At 43.1% G+C, this 16,179-nt stretch overlaps 2 protein-coding genes and 1 long non-coding RNA gene across 4 annotated transcripts in view; 2 read left to right on the top strand and 1 right to left on the bottom strand.

The window, feature by feature from the left end:
• Positions 1-5,544, top strand: part of appa (amyloid beta (A4) precursor protein a) — a 32,132-nt gene extending 26,588 nt beyond the window's left edge. For both annotated transcript variants that reach the window (XM_070855351.1, XM_070855349.1), the window contains 3 exons: positions 715-806; positions 2,267-2,413; positions 2,932-5,544. In XM_070855351.1, the coding sequence (XP_070711452.1) occupies positions 715-806; positions 2,267-2,413; positions 2,932-3,033 (341 nt within the window). In that variant the 3' untranslated portion in view covers positions 3,034-5,544. The remainder of the gene's footprint in view (positions 1-714; positions 807-2,266; positions 2,414-2,931) is intronic.
• A 741-nt stretch (positions 5,545-6,285) lies between these two features.
• Positions 6,286-8,622, top strand: atp5pf (ATP synthase peripheral stalk subunit F6). Its single transcript, XM_070855738.1, has 4 exons — positions 6,286-6,335; positions 6,759-6,928; positions 7,072-7,196; positions 8,524-8,622. The coding sequence occupies exons 2-4, from the start codon at positions 6,759-6,761 to the stop codon at positions 8,550-8,552; spliced, it is 324 nt and encodes a 107-aa protein (XP_070711839.1). The 5' UTR covers positions 6,286-6,335; the 3' UTR covers positions 8,553-8,622.
• Positions 8,623-13,172: 4,550 nt separating this feature from the next.
• LOC139223892 (uncharacterized) lies at positions 13,173-14,425 on the bottom strand. The gene is made up of 4 exons (XR_011586048.1): positions 14,388-14,425; positions 13,743-13,791; positions 13,340-13,387; positions 13,173-13,247 (listed from the first exon to the last, which is right to left on the bottom strand). It is a non-coding gene; the product is annotated as an uncharacterized lncRNA (long non-coding RNA).
• Positions 14,426-16,179: the final 1,754 nt, after the last annotated feature.

The following is a 16,179-nucleotide window of genomic DNA, read 5'->3' as shown; positions in this document are numbered from 1 at the left end:
TGAAAGCCATTAACATGTATTAATTACTTTGCCCCTCTTATTAGGCACTTATTAGCATTGATTAAAAACTTCCCACTGAAAGGTGTTTTTCACAACCTTGTAATCCAAAAGCTGCTCTTAGTCACTTATAATGCTCCATAAAGCACCAGTACATTATTTAGTAAGCAAGCCTAAATAAAGGGTGGCACATATACAAGCACAGGCAGTTAAGTACCCATTGTAAACTATTATAGATCATGTGAACTAAATCAATGATTGATTTGTAAAAGTAGCCTCCAGGCTAACAAAAAGCATTTGTTGTCAGGTTAAGTAAGATCTCATCTTAAAACTCTCAAGATCACAAGATTGTTTTAATCAGAGACTTGAAGGAAAGTCAAAACGGCATTCTTCCTCTTTCTCTCAGCCTTTATTTGCCCACGGGGAAACTCCACTTGACCTGCATTTAGGCACCAGCTGTGGTTGCTTTGGGGATTTGCGATGCAGCTGCAGGCTCTATGTGCCCTATACTATACATCCTCTGTTCTATCTATATATAAATATATGTGCTATTTCCAATTCATACTGCTGTTACATCCAACACTGCGCTGTCCGTCCCGCTTGAGCGAGTGAGTTTGATTCAGCAAGCGCGTATGTGTGTGTGTGTGTGTGTGTGAGAACAAGAAGCGGCTGAGTGTCACCATCCATAATAGATAATACTTTTCCTTCCCTCACCAGTGACCGGAATGAAGATGGAAGCTATTCCTGAGCTGCGGATGGAGACGGAGGACAGACAGAGCACCGAATATGAAGTTCACCACCAGAAACTGGTAAACAAACACAGACACAGACAGCAGCTCCCTCTGAAGCAAGCAGTGATATGCAGACTCATTTGAAATTCATGGATTCATTTATACGTGCAGGCGGGTTAACAAACAGAGAAATCTGCACACGCGCACATGGAGATGCATTCACTGACACGTGCCAGTTTGCACACTCTATGCACACTCACAGTCCGGTCCATGTCTCCACTTTGTCCTCATGTTAAACTCCCAAGGTTGTCACCATGGAGACAGGTGTCCATGGAGACTAAGCGCGATGATATGTGCGTCACACGCTCTTCTCTAAATACCCACTGACCTCTGATCAGAGTTAAGTTTTATGCTCTTTCTATCTGTAAGTCTTCTCCTGGTCAGCCACGGGTTATTGTATGAAACATCATGAGCGCACAGCCCCGTTCCGCTTTCATTCATTAATCTCATCCAATATTGTAATACCAGCAGAAAAACCTCAATCCACCCTCAAATCCAAATCCGCGTACCTTCTTCCTCTCACCTAAAGGCTTTAATCTCTTAATCCTTACATTTTATTACATATCACGTTTCTTGCATTTACAATGAGCAGTCAGTGTGTCAGCCTGCCTCAACTCAGCTCCTTAATTTGATAGCGTAACCCCAATCAGCCGGATTATTCCGGAGGAGGCTCACCGGGCTCTAATGAAGTCTCCACTCGCCGCAGTGTTTGACTCGAGCGGGGGCAGCACTGCCGAGACGTCAAGACGTACAGCAGCGTGACGGTGTTCAGAAGTTTGCGCCAGCTGACTGAGTTTGTGTCCCATCATCCCCGCCGGCGCCCGGTGTCATCACGGGTAGAGACATCAGGAGCTGTTTTCCTCCTCCCCGAAGATACCGTTTCTTTGTTCCGTTTCTTTTTTCTGCGTGAAATTGAGTTCCACAGAGCAGCAAGATCTGAGAAGCTGCAACCTCCATGTCTTAATCACATGTCTTAGTATTGTGTAGGAGCTTCAAAGATGCTTGATGTTGTGCTGTCAATCACCTGAAAGCAACACGAAAGAATTGAAATCTCCATATGGAAATTATCCCTCAGCTCACAGTCATTGTAACGTCCATGCGTGCCTTTGTTCCCCAGCCGCACACCACTTATTTTCAAGCTAAATTTGACCCTGTAGTGGTACGGTTCTTAAAAAATGACAAAGACAGCAGATGTAATTACACACAGCAGGCACTGCAAAGCGATTTGGGGAAAAAGAAAACTGGAAAGCAACAGGAGTAAATGGGCTGTAACTCCTTTGGCCACATTCAAACACACGGGAAGAAAGAACACAATAGCTCATCATTTCCGTGGTAGACAATGGGAGAGAGACGCTAACCGTGCGCAGAAAAGACGCCGTTTCTGCTCTCACAACATGAAAATCATCACGCCGGTTGTGATCAGTCGCCGCCACGTGACCTGACCGCCTGACCGCTGCCTGTCCCTCCAACTCCCGCAGGTCTTCTTCGCAGAGGATGTGGGCTCCAACAAGGGCGCCATCATCGGCCTGATGGTCGGAGGCGTCGTCATAGCAACCGTGATCGTCATCACCCTGGTGATGCTGAGGAAGAAGCAGTACACCTCCATCCACCACGGAGTCATCGAGGTGAGAAACAGCTGACCGGGTTATTTGTGTGTGTGTGTGTGTGTGTGTGTGCTGTGTACAAGCTGTTCTATGCGGCAGTCAGTCTGGTGTGTGGGGGGGGATGCTGTGCACACACCTGCACGTGTGAGTTCAAGCTGTTTATCATGAGTGTATGTATGGATGTACGCTCACGTGTGTTGGTAAAGTCTGACAAAGCTGTAGAAACTTTAAGCTGGGATTGCACTGTACACTCATAACTAAACATAATTGGATTTATGCCCTTTACAAATTAATTTCCTGCTTTCCTTTTTCTAATTATCATCATTTATCATCTCAGATCTTTCATTAGCTGTTTAATTAAAAAACATGGAAGTTGTGGCAGCTTTGTTTCTTTCTTTTTGTCAATTAGTCTTAAAAAAATCTCTTCCAGGAATCATTAAAAGGTCTTAAAATGTAGATTATCTTTACATTGTACACCTGATGTGTGTGTAACCCCGCCCCTCCTCCTCACCCCCCCCCTCTCTCTGGCTCCCCTCCAGGTGGACGCCGCCGTCACCCCTGAGGAGCGCCACCTGTCCAAGATGCAGCAGAACGGTTACGAGAACCCGACCTACAAGTTCTTTGAGCAGATGCAGAACTGAGGAGAACGTCATGCGTACACACACACACATACACACACACACAAGCACACACACACAAGCACACACACACATACGCACACATAAACATCTCCTCCAACACATCAAGCACCTCCCCTCTCCCTCCCCCTCCTCCCCTCCCCCCTCTCCTCCCCCACCAGACTAGTCCCACGCCTCCAAAGAGGCTGTGAGATAGTCGGTTAGGAGCACACGGAGCGACTGTAGCCTCGGGTTTCTTTCTCTGTCTGCACGGGCGAACTCACCGGCCGAGACAAGTTTGCACCAAGTTTGTTCACTTTACCGGAGCGAAGACGCCTTTTTAGTTAAAGAAGGTCGTTTTTACACGCTGCTCCATCCGGGCCTGCTGATGAAGGGGAAAAGGCCCCGCCCAGTGCATGGAAACAAACCCACCCTTTGGGGAAAGCCACGCGTTCCCTCCACACTGATTCAGGGTCAGTGTACAGCCGGGGTGCTCTGGCTTGGGACGGTTTTTAGGTGTGGACTTGCATGTGTGCGCAAATCTGACCACTGATCAGTGGGATTCAAGGGCGCGCGCTGACCTGGGCCTCATTTCCAAAAATCAGCTGCATCATCAGTCACTCTCAGATCATTCTGCCACTCATGGATGTATTCACTCGTTCCCATCATATTCTTTGTAATGATTGTATAATGAAATATATGCTCAACATCAAGCAGCCTGGTTTTTAGAAATGAAGCCCAGTGTTTCCCCACTAACTGCACCACTACTGCACTCACCCTACAGTCTACACTGGAGTACAAGTGAGCCTCCTCTCCTCTCCCTCCCCCTCCTCCTCCCCCACCTCTCCCTCCATCCTCTTTTCTTTGCGCATTCTTACGACAGCTGGGCTGTGTTAAGTCACACAAGGCTCTTAAGGATATCTGGAGACGCTGATGATGATGATGATGATGAATACGTTGACGACGATGGTAGTGATTATGTATTACGAATGAGCTGTTTTTACTTTGGAGTTTTTTTCTCTTTCGTTTTCCAATTACGTTTTTCAAAAAAGAATGAAAACGGAGAAAAAAAAAAGAGTCAACCGATGTAAAGTCCTTTTTTTAAATTGCGTGTAATGTTACTGAAGTAATGCCGAAGTCTTAGCTGTTCCTATGTAGTGCATGACGACAACAACAACAGGATTTGGGGGGGAAAAAAAACAAAAAAACAAACCAAGATCTTAACGCTGCTCTCTCTTGAGATCCTTTCTCACGTATAGATTGTCATTCTAGCAAGATTGTACATTTAAGTATCTTCTCGTGATCACGTGACTTCAAACAATGATGGAAAAATATATATAAATCTAGATGAACAGGCTCTGCTTTGATATCATGTAAAATACACATTTAAAAGAGATCTGTGATTTTGGAATTTCAGTGTGTTCCTCATCTCTTTTTTTTTTTTTTTTTTTAATTTTGATTTTGAAACCACGCTGCGTTCCTGGAGCTACAGGAGGGGGGCTGGCTCCATCTCTGTTTGTACATTATTCTCATTCACTGAAATGTATTGTGTTCAGAATCCTCATGTGTAGGGGCTCTCAGAAATCACCCCCTTTTTTAATTTCTCGCTTTATGTTCAATTCATGTTACTGTGTTTTTCTGAAAAGGGCATGTGGTGGGCGTGAAGGTTGAAGGGGGAACAGGAGGCGTGGGGGGAGGGGTCGGGGTTATCTGCGTGCGTGTGTGTGTTGTCATTTTCCGTCTGGTGTTTTGTCCAGTTGTAAGCCGGCACCGCTCTTTCTTTTTGGTTTTTGAATCATTTTGCTGATAGAACAGGTGGAGTGCAGGGAGGAGGAGGAGGAGGAGGAGGAAGGAGGGCGAGGCAGAGAGGAAATGACTTACAGTTCCGGATGGATAGCCAGCCAGGCAGGCAGTCTGTGTATATATAATGGATTTTCACTCCCGAGCACCTCCCTCCTCTCCCTCCTTCGCCTCCCTTCCCCTTCAGGCATGCTGCTCACCTCTCTGCCATCAACGCACACTTGACTCCTCAGAGGCAGAGCACTGTAGTCTGTATATAAACGATAGGCGTTCACCACAGAGAGAGCTGACGGAGAGTCAGGGGACGAGAAAGCAGGGATCAGACGTTAGTCCGAGGTAAAGCCAAGCCAACAGCAGGCAACGATCTCTCCCCCGTCCATCTCTGCACTGTCAGCTCGTGCTAAAGGTTCGTCACCTCCTCAGCATCACGGCGAAAGAAACGCAGCGTGACCTCTCGCTCTGTTCTGAAAGCTAACGTGTGAGGGAGTGGTGAGTGGAATGTACATATGGAGGCTGCAGTGGGGTGGGTGCTTGGTTTTCAGAGGGTGCTCATTAGAAGCCCGACAGAGGGCAGTAGAGTAGAAGAGGAAGCAGGATTTTCTTTCTATCTTTTTTTCTGTGGATTATATATCGGTTTTGTTTTCCACTGTGTAATATTGTGCAGGCCATTTGCATTGACTGGGAAAACGCTTTCTACACTGTATTCCATAATAAAGTTTTGAATGTACATACACATGTTGTCTCTGTGTTCTTTGTGGTGTTCAATGCTCACCTGGTTTCTTCATGCATTACGGGTTAATCCGTGCTGTGGTGCTAAATATCAGACGTGGAATGATGAGTGAAAAGTGTTGGTTTCCTGCCTTTCCTGTGAGGAATTCAGAGGTCACTCTCAGACAGGAAACAGCTGATTCAGTGTGTTGCTCAAGGACACATCGGAGGGCTTCATGAACCCAGGTCATCATGCTAAAGGCTGACTTATTTTGCATCAAACTGAAACCACACCACATCCACACTGATACAATAATCTTAGAGGAAATAAAACCTGAGGATTATGGGGGAAACTACAATCCCCTTGACTGCCAAGGTCATATTAACAATAGTGTAGTGGTATTGACTGATTTGCATAACAGTGAGAATTTTAATCTGCACTTGTGCTTTTTTGCATTATGTACCATTATGAAAGCACGACAGTGCAAATCCTAAACTGAATTTAAGTGAAATTACATGTACTCTTAGAATTATAATATAATCCAAAAAGTCAAAAAAAAAAGTTAAACGATATATTTGTACTGTAATCTTCTGCTGTCATTAACAGCTGATGATACTGGCAAAAACAGAAGCTTTATTCTTTCATTTTCAAATTCATTAATTGATGCTATTTGAGGTCGTCCATAAAATGCGCATCTCTGCGCAGCAGCAGCGCCATCTTGACCTCCGCGAACACTTCCCCCTTTTTCCCCACCACTTTCCCATAAACCACCGCGTCCACCAGAATTAGCTCTCGTGTTGTGAGTGTCAAACCCAAGGTGAGTGCTGGGCTTGAAAACAAATGCTTTTAAACATGTAACTCGACCGTCTGCCATAGCAGTGCATGCTCTTAAACGCGTGTTCTTTATCCTTAGTGGCTGTAACGCCAGCATAAGTCACTGCGGCGCCATTAATGACGCCATTAAAGCTGTGCGCGTCAGTTAAAATTAGCTTAGCAGGTTAGCATTAGCTTTTAGCATGTACGGGCTACACTTAAACCAACCTTGTTTAGCTAACGTCATTGTCTACTATTGGAAGTTAGAAATAAGGTTAGAGTGTCTGAATGTCCTACCATTAATGGCATGTAGCTAACCCAATGTCATGTGAGTGTCATGTCGTTAATGAAAGCGTACACTGGAGGTGACCGCAGCTAACTTATGCTAACATAGATTAGCTTTAATTCGCTGCTTTGCCTCCGTCAGATGGCACTTCACAGGTTGTTCCAGCTGTCCTCAGTGCTGCGCTCCGCCGTGAGCCTGACCCTGCGCAGGAACATCGGCATGTCTGCGGTCCTCTTCAACCGGGCTAAGGAGCTAGACCCCGTCCAGAAACTGTTCCTGGACAAGATCCGGGACTACAACACCAAGAGCAAGTCAGTAGAGGATGCACATGACATGTTCCTCTGCATAATGTAGAGATTTGGCTGATCAGACTTCAGCCTCTAGTAAAACATTAACTTGGAACTAATGAGTGAAGCAACTTTCCTAGCATGCTGTTTAATTCTCTGGCTCTCAGGTCCTCAGGTGGCATCGTGGATGCAGGAGCAGGTTACGAGAAGAACATGTCTGAAGAGGAGACCAAGCTGCAGAGGCTATATGGAGGAGGAGACCTCAACAAGTTCCCCAACTTCAAGTTCTCAGGTCAGTTGTGTTCAGAGTGTTTTTGCTTCTATTATTATCAATCACCCAATGAGGTGTTTTAGGCCGTAGGAATAAATCAGAATTACAGGTTAATTCAGACGAGGTTTCTGTTCTTAATCGGTGCTTTTTAAGTAATCAAATAAGTGAATCACACAATGTTACAGACTATTAAAAAATAGAGATGCACAGAGGAGCTTTTTCAGGACAGAGTGACCCAGACCGTGTGTTTGTTAATCGCCTCGGCCCGAGCTGATGGATGCAAATGCCTTAAAACAAGATCAAAATTGTCCATCATGTCTTGGAAATCATTAACTTTGAGCAGCGACAGTGCTGGAATGACAAATGTGCCTATAATGGCACGACAATGTAACAGTTCTCCCTCATTAATATTTATTCCTCTGCCACTGCAGAGATGCACACTGATTTTGGGCTTTGCCAGTTTCTGTATGTAGTGACAAAACTCACTAGTTGTGACAGATGGATGGATAGATAGAGTTAAGCCTGAAATTATTCATACCCCTGTAAATTTGAAGGAGGTTTTGATTTTTCTAATTTATACAGTAGCTCTTCACCCCAAAAACATCGTTGACAGAAAATGTTGGAGACCCTTCAGCCATGCACAACTTATTTTGGAATTACAACTTAAACAAACTTTAACAACTCAAAACCAAAAAATCAGTGTTCAGAATTATCCATACCCTGTTTCAGTAATCAGTTGCAAACGATTACTGTAATTGCTCCCAAGGTTATTATAAAAGTCCTTAGGAAGTTTTAACCACTCTTCCTTGGCAAAAGCTTCAAGATCACTTTCACATGCCTTGGTTGAAGGAGAGGAGTCTTTCTTGGTCGACGTCCATGGAGGCCACCTTGATATGTTCACACCAGTTGAGCCTTTGTAGTAATTCTTGGATTAATCTGGACTTGAGTTGACACCCGTCTGTTACAATTTGTAACTTAGTTGACACAATCAGTTAATATTTCCTCTTATTTAACATCATATCCAAAATCAGGAATGCTTAAGCTTGGCAATTACTAAAACTTTTTAATTAGGGGAAAATATATGTATTGGCAAATATGAACTTTTTCCCCAAAATTTTGCAAGTCAGAGTCCAGAAATGATATAATGACCCTTATATTATCTACCTGTCTGATTTGTCGGGTAAAGAGCTCCAGTATAAATAAGAAAAAACTCAGGGCTTGACTGTAGATGGATAACGCTGTTGTCTTTGTGGTCCATATTTAATCTCTTGTAATGTAACATTCAGGGAATTGCACTCACCAACAGCTGTCACTAATGGTTCTCTGTTTTGTCTTTTCTTTTTTCCAGAGCCCAAGTTTGACGAAGGGGCCAAGTGAACGCTGTCCATGTTGTATATCTCCTTCATGTCACCAATATGTTGTATTTAATAAAAAGGTAGTGGATGAAGCACTCGTACACTGTGGTTTTCGATGGCGCAGCCCCTGATGTCCTGACACACTCCGCTGTCCAGTGGAGATGGAATCAGCTCTTAGAAAACTGGTAGTACAGGTATGATTTAGAGGTCTCATTAAAGAACCAGAACCCCAGTTGGGTGTGGGTGGTGGTGGTGGTGGTTTGCACAGAAGGCTGAGACTGGCGGGCTTTGAATATAAAATGTAATTTATTGAGACACCAATAAAACTCTGAACAAGTCACTCAGATCGTAAGGATCTTTGGTGGTTTCAAGATGAAACCCTGGCGGATGCTGAGGTAAACTGCATTTATGTTACAGCAGAGTGACAACAACACTTTACCTATGGCTTCAAGGAAGACTCAACCTTTTTAAGAGCTCCTCCAGAGACGGAAGAGTGTTGGCACCTTATCACAAGGCCAGCTTCTCAGAGCATGAATGACTGGGTGTGTTTGAAATCCTGGGGCTGAGGGACACAGAGAAACAAGTCTCAATAAGTGATGATTTCAATCAAGAACACAGCTACATTCATTAGGTGAGTGTGAGCAGCTCATGCTTAGGTCAGCACTTGGGGGAGAGAATAGAAAAAGAAAACCCTTACTTCTTGGGGCGGAGGGATGTAGTTGACATTGGACCTGAAACACAAAGACACAGTGAGCACATGGGACAGTCTGACACAGTCACAGAGAGGAGAAGACACTGGAGGCGGACAGCTGTATCCTCAGTCATATCTTGCCCCACATAAATAATGCACATCATACACAGAAAACCTCCCATTGGGTAAAAAGGAGAGTCTGGCTCTGACCTCACAGGAGTGTGTGAGGAAACTGTGCTTCCTGTGCTGGACGCTCAGTTTATTAGGCAAAACCTGATGCAGTCTGATTTAATCATCCTGCAACAAATCCAGCCCTCATGAAGGTTTAGTGAGGTGCATCTAAAGAAGTGGCAACCAGCAGACTGAGAAGAGGAAGTAGTCGCTGTATCCAGACAATAGTTTGGCAAATAATCAAATAAAGGGGTAAGTAAGCAAGTTTTTTTTTTTAATTCTTACATTTGGACAGAAGCGGGCTAGCAGTTTCCCCCTGTTTCAAGTCTTTATGCTAAGCTAACTTTTCATACACTTATTTCTACTTCTGTTATTTTTTCAGTTTTTATTTTGGTGTCTGGTTTGGAATGTGAGCAAGACAATTTTTGACCAGAATTTTTAGAGCACGTTTGCCTTGAAATGTCCCCGTGGACATGTCAAAGAAGGACGTTAAAATAGAAGAGTGTATTTACTTTCTTCAGTTGGCCTTTTCTGCCTGACGGTGCTGTCAGCTGTATTAGGTTAAAACATTGTTGTCTGCTGTTGGTGGACTTTAATCTAGTGTAGTCTGCTGCTTGCAGTTACACAGCAGCAGTGTTTCTAGTTTTGGCGCAGTTTTATTTGGCCTCTTAGCGCATGTTGTGTCTGTTTGTGTTAAATATCAATGTCCTGTTTCACTTGATTTGTTTTAATACTGCTCTTGTTGAGCTGAATGATTTGATTTTAGCAGGCTATATGCTAATAAGTGCACCTCAGTTTTACTCTGTGATTTTTGGTGGTTTCATTGTGGTTGTTTGGTCTCAACCTGATGTCATTATTTAGGTCATCTGTGCAGATTGGAGGTCTGAGTGTGTCCAAATATTCCAGAGTTTATCCACATCCACTCCTCTCCAGTAATCCCCTCCATCACTCCTGGGACAACATGTTTAGTGAGTATTTGTCTTTATTCAAGAAACATTTCACAGGCTACAGCTAGTGTCAGAGCATCTGTTCCTGTCGGATACAACTGTCCAGTCTGGCTGTTATTGTAGGCAGACTTCTGATGATGATCACCTTTAGGATCAGAAATAGATCATTCAGTGTTTCCTTAAGCTCATTTGCATTGAAATGTCAGTAATCATCATTAATGTCTAAATATTGAGTTACTGAAGTTTAACAGCAAGTTTCCAAATGTATCTCAACAGTGTAAATGTAAAGGGAATGAAATGAGAGAAAAGTCATCAGTGCAAATATCCACTTTTTAATTTCATCCATCAAATGTGTGCAGCCTTGTTCAACATGAAGGTGATCCAGCTGTAACTTGTGATCACTTATTGATTCATTCTTTTTCCTTTCATGCTTCAGGTGGGCTGGTGTTCACTGCTGAGGAGCCGAGGAAGATTCTTCAGGTTCGTCCACATCCTCATTACTTCTTATTCATCAGCATCCTGCAGTTCTCCACTTTCCAGCGTTGCTGCTGACTGTAAACACAACTTGTATAAAATGTAATTGTTGTACCATTTTCTCCCACTTGCAGATGTGCGGACTGAAGCGACGACACGTTTGAAGAAGAAGAGCCACTGAGGGAACACCTGCTCTGTGCTGAAGCTCTCAGGTAGATTTGTTCTCAGTGTTACCAGCAGCTCTGTTAAATGCTGAGGGAACATTGAAAACACTCAGGATATTTTCAACGTATTGATTTCTTGCTTAAGAAAAAGACTTAATGGCTCAAATGGTTGTGTAGTTTATTTCCTGAGTGTGGTTGCTGCTCGGCTGTGTTGTGTGTTTTAAAGCTGAAAAGCCGTCAGTGGAGCAGCAACATGGTTCACGCCTTGGAGAGCAGCAGCAGCAGCAGCCCTGGTTGGATGTCCATAGTATCGTATACTTAGGGAAAAGAAACAGTCAGGATTTAATCTCTTCACCTCAGACTTTTAGCCTGAACTACATGTCTGTCCCAGCTTAAGTCTTTTACCAGGGGAGGTGGTAACATGCACAGTCTGATCACTCTAACTCTTCAGGTAGTTTGCTCTGGTTACGTGACATTTTAAAACTCAGCTGATGATTGAAAAGCTGCTCTTGTGAAAACTCCTGTTCTTCATCTGGTTGTGGTTCAATATTTCATCTGTTGTGAATCGTTGAAAGCTGTCGCCTGTGGGATGGATTCTGTCTCCATCCTGGTAGCAGATGATAAGAGGCACATTAGAACATGCACAATACTAATATACAATACTAATACAATACTAATACAATGATCCACCTGTGGGTTTCAGGTCTTTCATGTTGCCTCTTATCATCCGTGACCAAAAACAAATGATGATGGAGACAGAATCCATGCCACAGGTGACAGCTTTCAACAATTCACTAACAGATGAAATATTGAACCACAACTGGATGAAGACCAGGAGTTTTCACCACTGATGGCTAAAAGTCTGAGGTGAAGAGATTAAATCCTGACTGATTTATTTATTATTCTTCCTCACAGGTGTGTCACAGCACAACGCTCCATGAAAAGAGCTGCATGTGAGCAGAGTGACAGCAGATGAGCAGCAGCTCATTGATGTTTGAGCCACCAGAGGGCAGCATTCACACTGCAACGTCTTCAGGAATTAGAATTTTTCTAGTTAGTAGAGTTTGACTGGTGACGTACAGAACAAAGTGCTGCACACAGGTGAGCTATTTTTCAGTCTTGGTACGATTTGATTTAGTTTTAATATATAAATTAAAATTATTTTTGGTCTTTAAAACTAATTTAACAGAGTCTGAAGTTTCATTAAGGCAAAAGTCCACTTTGTTGGACAGGAAACAAACAAACTTTGTCCCTGAACTGCACCAAGTGATGATTTACCTCAAAGGGTGCAGTGGAGCAGACACACCTGAGCTCCAGGTGACACCGCAGGGACCAATGCTACATGCTAACACTAGCCAGCATGTTAGCCACTGATTAGCCACATGGTGGAAGTGATCAGTGATTATTGACCCTGTAGTCCAGTCATTAGCAGCAAACTCACTGCAGACACTAAAGAAACAGAACTTTAACTAACATTACACTAAGTCTGAGCTTTAACTCTCCTGCTGCAGCAGCTGATTAACATGACCCGATTAACATCTTTTAAAATGTTGTGCTTTTTCTTTTTAGATTTTCCCAAATGAAGATGTTAAATGCGCCCCGAGATCATCTTGTAGTGCGACAGGTATCCGTGGCCTGGAGCGGAAAGGAAGGCGGCTTGTGAGGGCAACACTGGGGAGGCAGTTATCTCCCCAGCGTTTTTAAAGGGTGAAGTAAGGAGTTAATTTTATTGAAAACCCACAAAGAAACACTTGGATAAATTTTTAGCTGGCAATTTTGCACATTATGCACTTAATTTACAGGGAAAAGTATTACTAAGTGTTTTAGCCCACTTTGAGGCTCCAACAAGGTACTTTTGTCTATTTTCTACCTGCTTACAGTCCCAAAGTGGGCTTTTTTAGGGTTAAACTCACCTTGTTGTAATAAATCACTGAAGAGGGTTCACAAGTGATCAATTTCACATTACACTGAATCCAGGACCAGTAAAACAAGAGTCTGCTCCAAAATAAAATGGGGCCAGCTGTGGGTCATCCTTCACTCAGGAGGTCAGTGAATGAGGAGGTCATGTAAAGGTGCTATACAAATACTGACCATAGGTGGATCCACAGCTTTACCTTTTCAGCAGTGTAGTTCAGCAAATGCAAAAATCACTCACAATATAAAAGACATAGGAAACAAGATTTAGACAAAACCACTTTTTATTTAAGATTTAAGACAGTGAAGGTGCTGCGTCGCTCACTGGACATCCAGCAGGAACATGGAGACGGATCCTGTCAGACAGAAGAAGACAAGTTTTAAAAAAGGCAAAACAACTTTCACTACTTTTTATGTAGAAATCAGTGCTAAACTGAGGCTCTCATACAAACAGTTCTGTTTGGATCCACGACTGATTCAGGTTCTCCTGCTGCTCCTGGGAAAACACAAACACAGCACAGCTTTTAGCAAAGAGTGACCAGACAGAAGGTTAAACTTGTCATCTGTTCATGGATCATTTGGAAATTGTTCTCTTCATTTTAAATAAAGTTTGACGTGACGACATCCTGTGTTGATATTTACTGATTCCTGGATACTTTTACTTTAGATTCTACCTTTACAAACAAGCACCAAGAGAGACAATTATCTACTGCAAGAGTTTACAAATCTTCAATGTTTATTTAGAAATCAGTTGGATGAAATTGATTAGTTTGCTCTGAGGAGAAAATAAAAGCTCACATTTCATGTCTAAACATTCATCTGATGTTGGAGGTAAAGTTGAGCGTTCTTACCAAAAGCTGTTCCTGTCACAGGTTCTTCAGTCCAGACAGGAACCACCACCTGCAACGGAAGAGATTTTCACAATAAAACTACAGCTCTTTACTCAAGTAAAAAGGAAATAAATGACAGATGAAGTTCACCTGAAAAACACAGACTAAATGTGATAAAGCTGCTGGTTCACCACCTGATCTCAGCCACAATGAACCACTGATATTAATACTTAGCTTTTGGTCTTTAAACTAATTTAAGAGAGTCTGAAGTTTCATTAGAGCAAAAGTCCACTTTGTTGGACAGGAAACAAATAAACTTTGTCCCTGAACTGCACCAAGTGATGATTTACCTCAAAGGGTGCAGTGGAGCAGACACACCTGAGCTCCAGGTGACACCGCAGGGACCAATGCTACATGCTAACACTAGCCAGCATGGTAGCCACTGATTAGCCACATGGTGGAAGTGATCAGTGATTATTGATCCTGTAGTCCAGTCATTAGCAGCAAACTCACTGCAGACACACTTACATTCAAGCTTTAACTCTCCTGCTGCAGCAGCTGATTGAGTAAAACTGCTGTGCTGTTATTAGCATATACAAAGATAAAAACATGTGTTTGTGTGGCCATTGAGCCTCAGACTGACCTCATTAACCAAAGCCAACTCACATCTCCTTGGTGTTTTCCTCCTCTCATCCTCCAAAGACCTCATGAAGCAGAAAGAGGACCTAAAGTGAAGCTTCCCACTCTTTATAGAGTTGGATCGTACCATTATGTGAAAGTAGGAGGGGAGATGCTCTGAAGACAGGTGGGTGAGGTGGTACAGTCCAGGTACAGAGGACATAGTGATGGCTGATGGAGGCTTTGTTGCTTTTCATGCAACCAGACGTGCCAAATAAGACACCATGAGTTCATGTTTCTTCTATGTTTCATTGTGTCGGCTTGAAACCATACAACCATGTAGTGTAGTGGAACAGGAATGATGGAGAATCAAATCCCAAACAGTCCATGAACCAAGAAATGACACGTCTCCATTGCACTTCATCTTATTGACCACTAGATGTCCTACTGGAGCTCTGTGTCATTGAAGCCTCCAGTCATGAACCATTTTTTGAATCAAGTGTCGAAGCTTCAACAAAGCCTCCATCAGCCATCACTATGTCCTCTGTACCTGGACTGTACCACCTCACCCACCTGTCTTCGGAGCGTCTCCCCTCCTACTTTCACATAATGGTACGATCCAACTCTATAAAGAGTGGGAAGCTTCGTTTGGGCTCCTCTTTCTGCTTCATGAGGTCTTTGGAGGGTGAGATGTGAGTTGGCTTTGGTTAATGAGGCCAGTCTGAGGCTCATTGGCCACACAAACATGTTTTTATCTTTGTATATGCTAATAACAGCACAGCAGTTTTACTCTGTGATTTTTGGATCTATTGGTGGTTTCATTGTGGCTGGTGAACATGTTTGGGAACAAAAGTACCAGATTACCGTTGTAATAAACACTGATGGTTCTAATGTTCTCTGTTTGCACTAGAACCAACAGAAGTTCCTCATCAGGCCTCGTTGATCTTTGCAGCTGTTTGCTGTTAATCAGCTGCTGCAGCAGGAGAGTTAAAGCTCAGACTTAATGTAATGTTAGTTAAAGTTCTGTTTCTTTAGTGTCTGCAGTGAGTTTGCTGCTAATGACTGGACTACAGGATCAATAATCACTGATCACTTCCACCATGTGGCTAATCAGTGGCTAACATGCTGGCTAGTGTTAGCATGTAGCATTGGTCCCTGCGGTGTCACCTGGAGCTCAGGTGTGTCTGCTCCACTGCACCCTTTGAGGTAAATCATCACTTGGTGCAGTTCAGGGACAAAGTTTGTTTGTTTCCTGTCCAACAAAGTGGACTTTTGCCTTAATGAAACTTCAGACTCTCTTAAATTAGTTTTAAAGACCAAAAGCTAAATATTTCTAAATAAACATTGAAGACTTGTAAACTCTTGCAGTAGATAATTGTCTCTGTTGGTGCTTGTTTGTAAAGGTAGAATCTAAAGTAAAAGTATCCAGGAATCAGTAAATATCAACACAGGATGTTGTCATGTCAAACTTTATTTAAAATGAAGAGAACAATTTCCAAATGATCCATGAACAGATGACAAGTTTAACCTTCTGTCTGGTCACTCTTTGCTAAAAGCTGTGCGTGTTTGTGTTTTCCCAGGAGCAGCAGGAGAACCTGAATCAGCCGTGGATCCAAACAGAACTGTTTGTATGAGAGCCTCAGTTTAGCACTGATTTCTAAATAAAGACATATCAAAAGTAATGCAAGTTGTTGTGTCTTTTTTTTACTCTTCTGCTGCTGCTCTTATGCAAAAAGTTGATAATTGTCAAACTGATTTGTGGTAAAAGTAGACCAGCAGCTCATCTGACATGTTTGTATTGGTCTTCATCATCAGTCTTCCTGACAGGATCTGCCTCCAT

This window comes from Pempheris klunzingeri, chromosome 24 (genome assembly GCF_042242105.1).
Source record: "Pempheris klunzingeri isolate RE-2024b chromosome 24, fPemKlu1.hap1, whole genome shotgun sequence".
NCBI classification, from domain to species: Eukaryota; Metazoa; Chordata; class Actinopteri; order Acropomatiformes; family Pempheridae; genus Pempheris; species Pempheris klunzingeri.
This window is presented reverse-complemented; position numbering and strand designations above follow the sequence as displayed.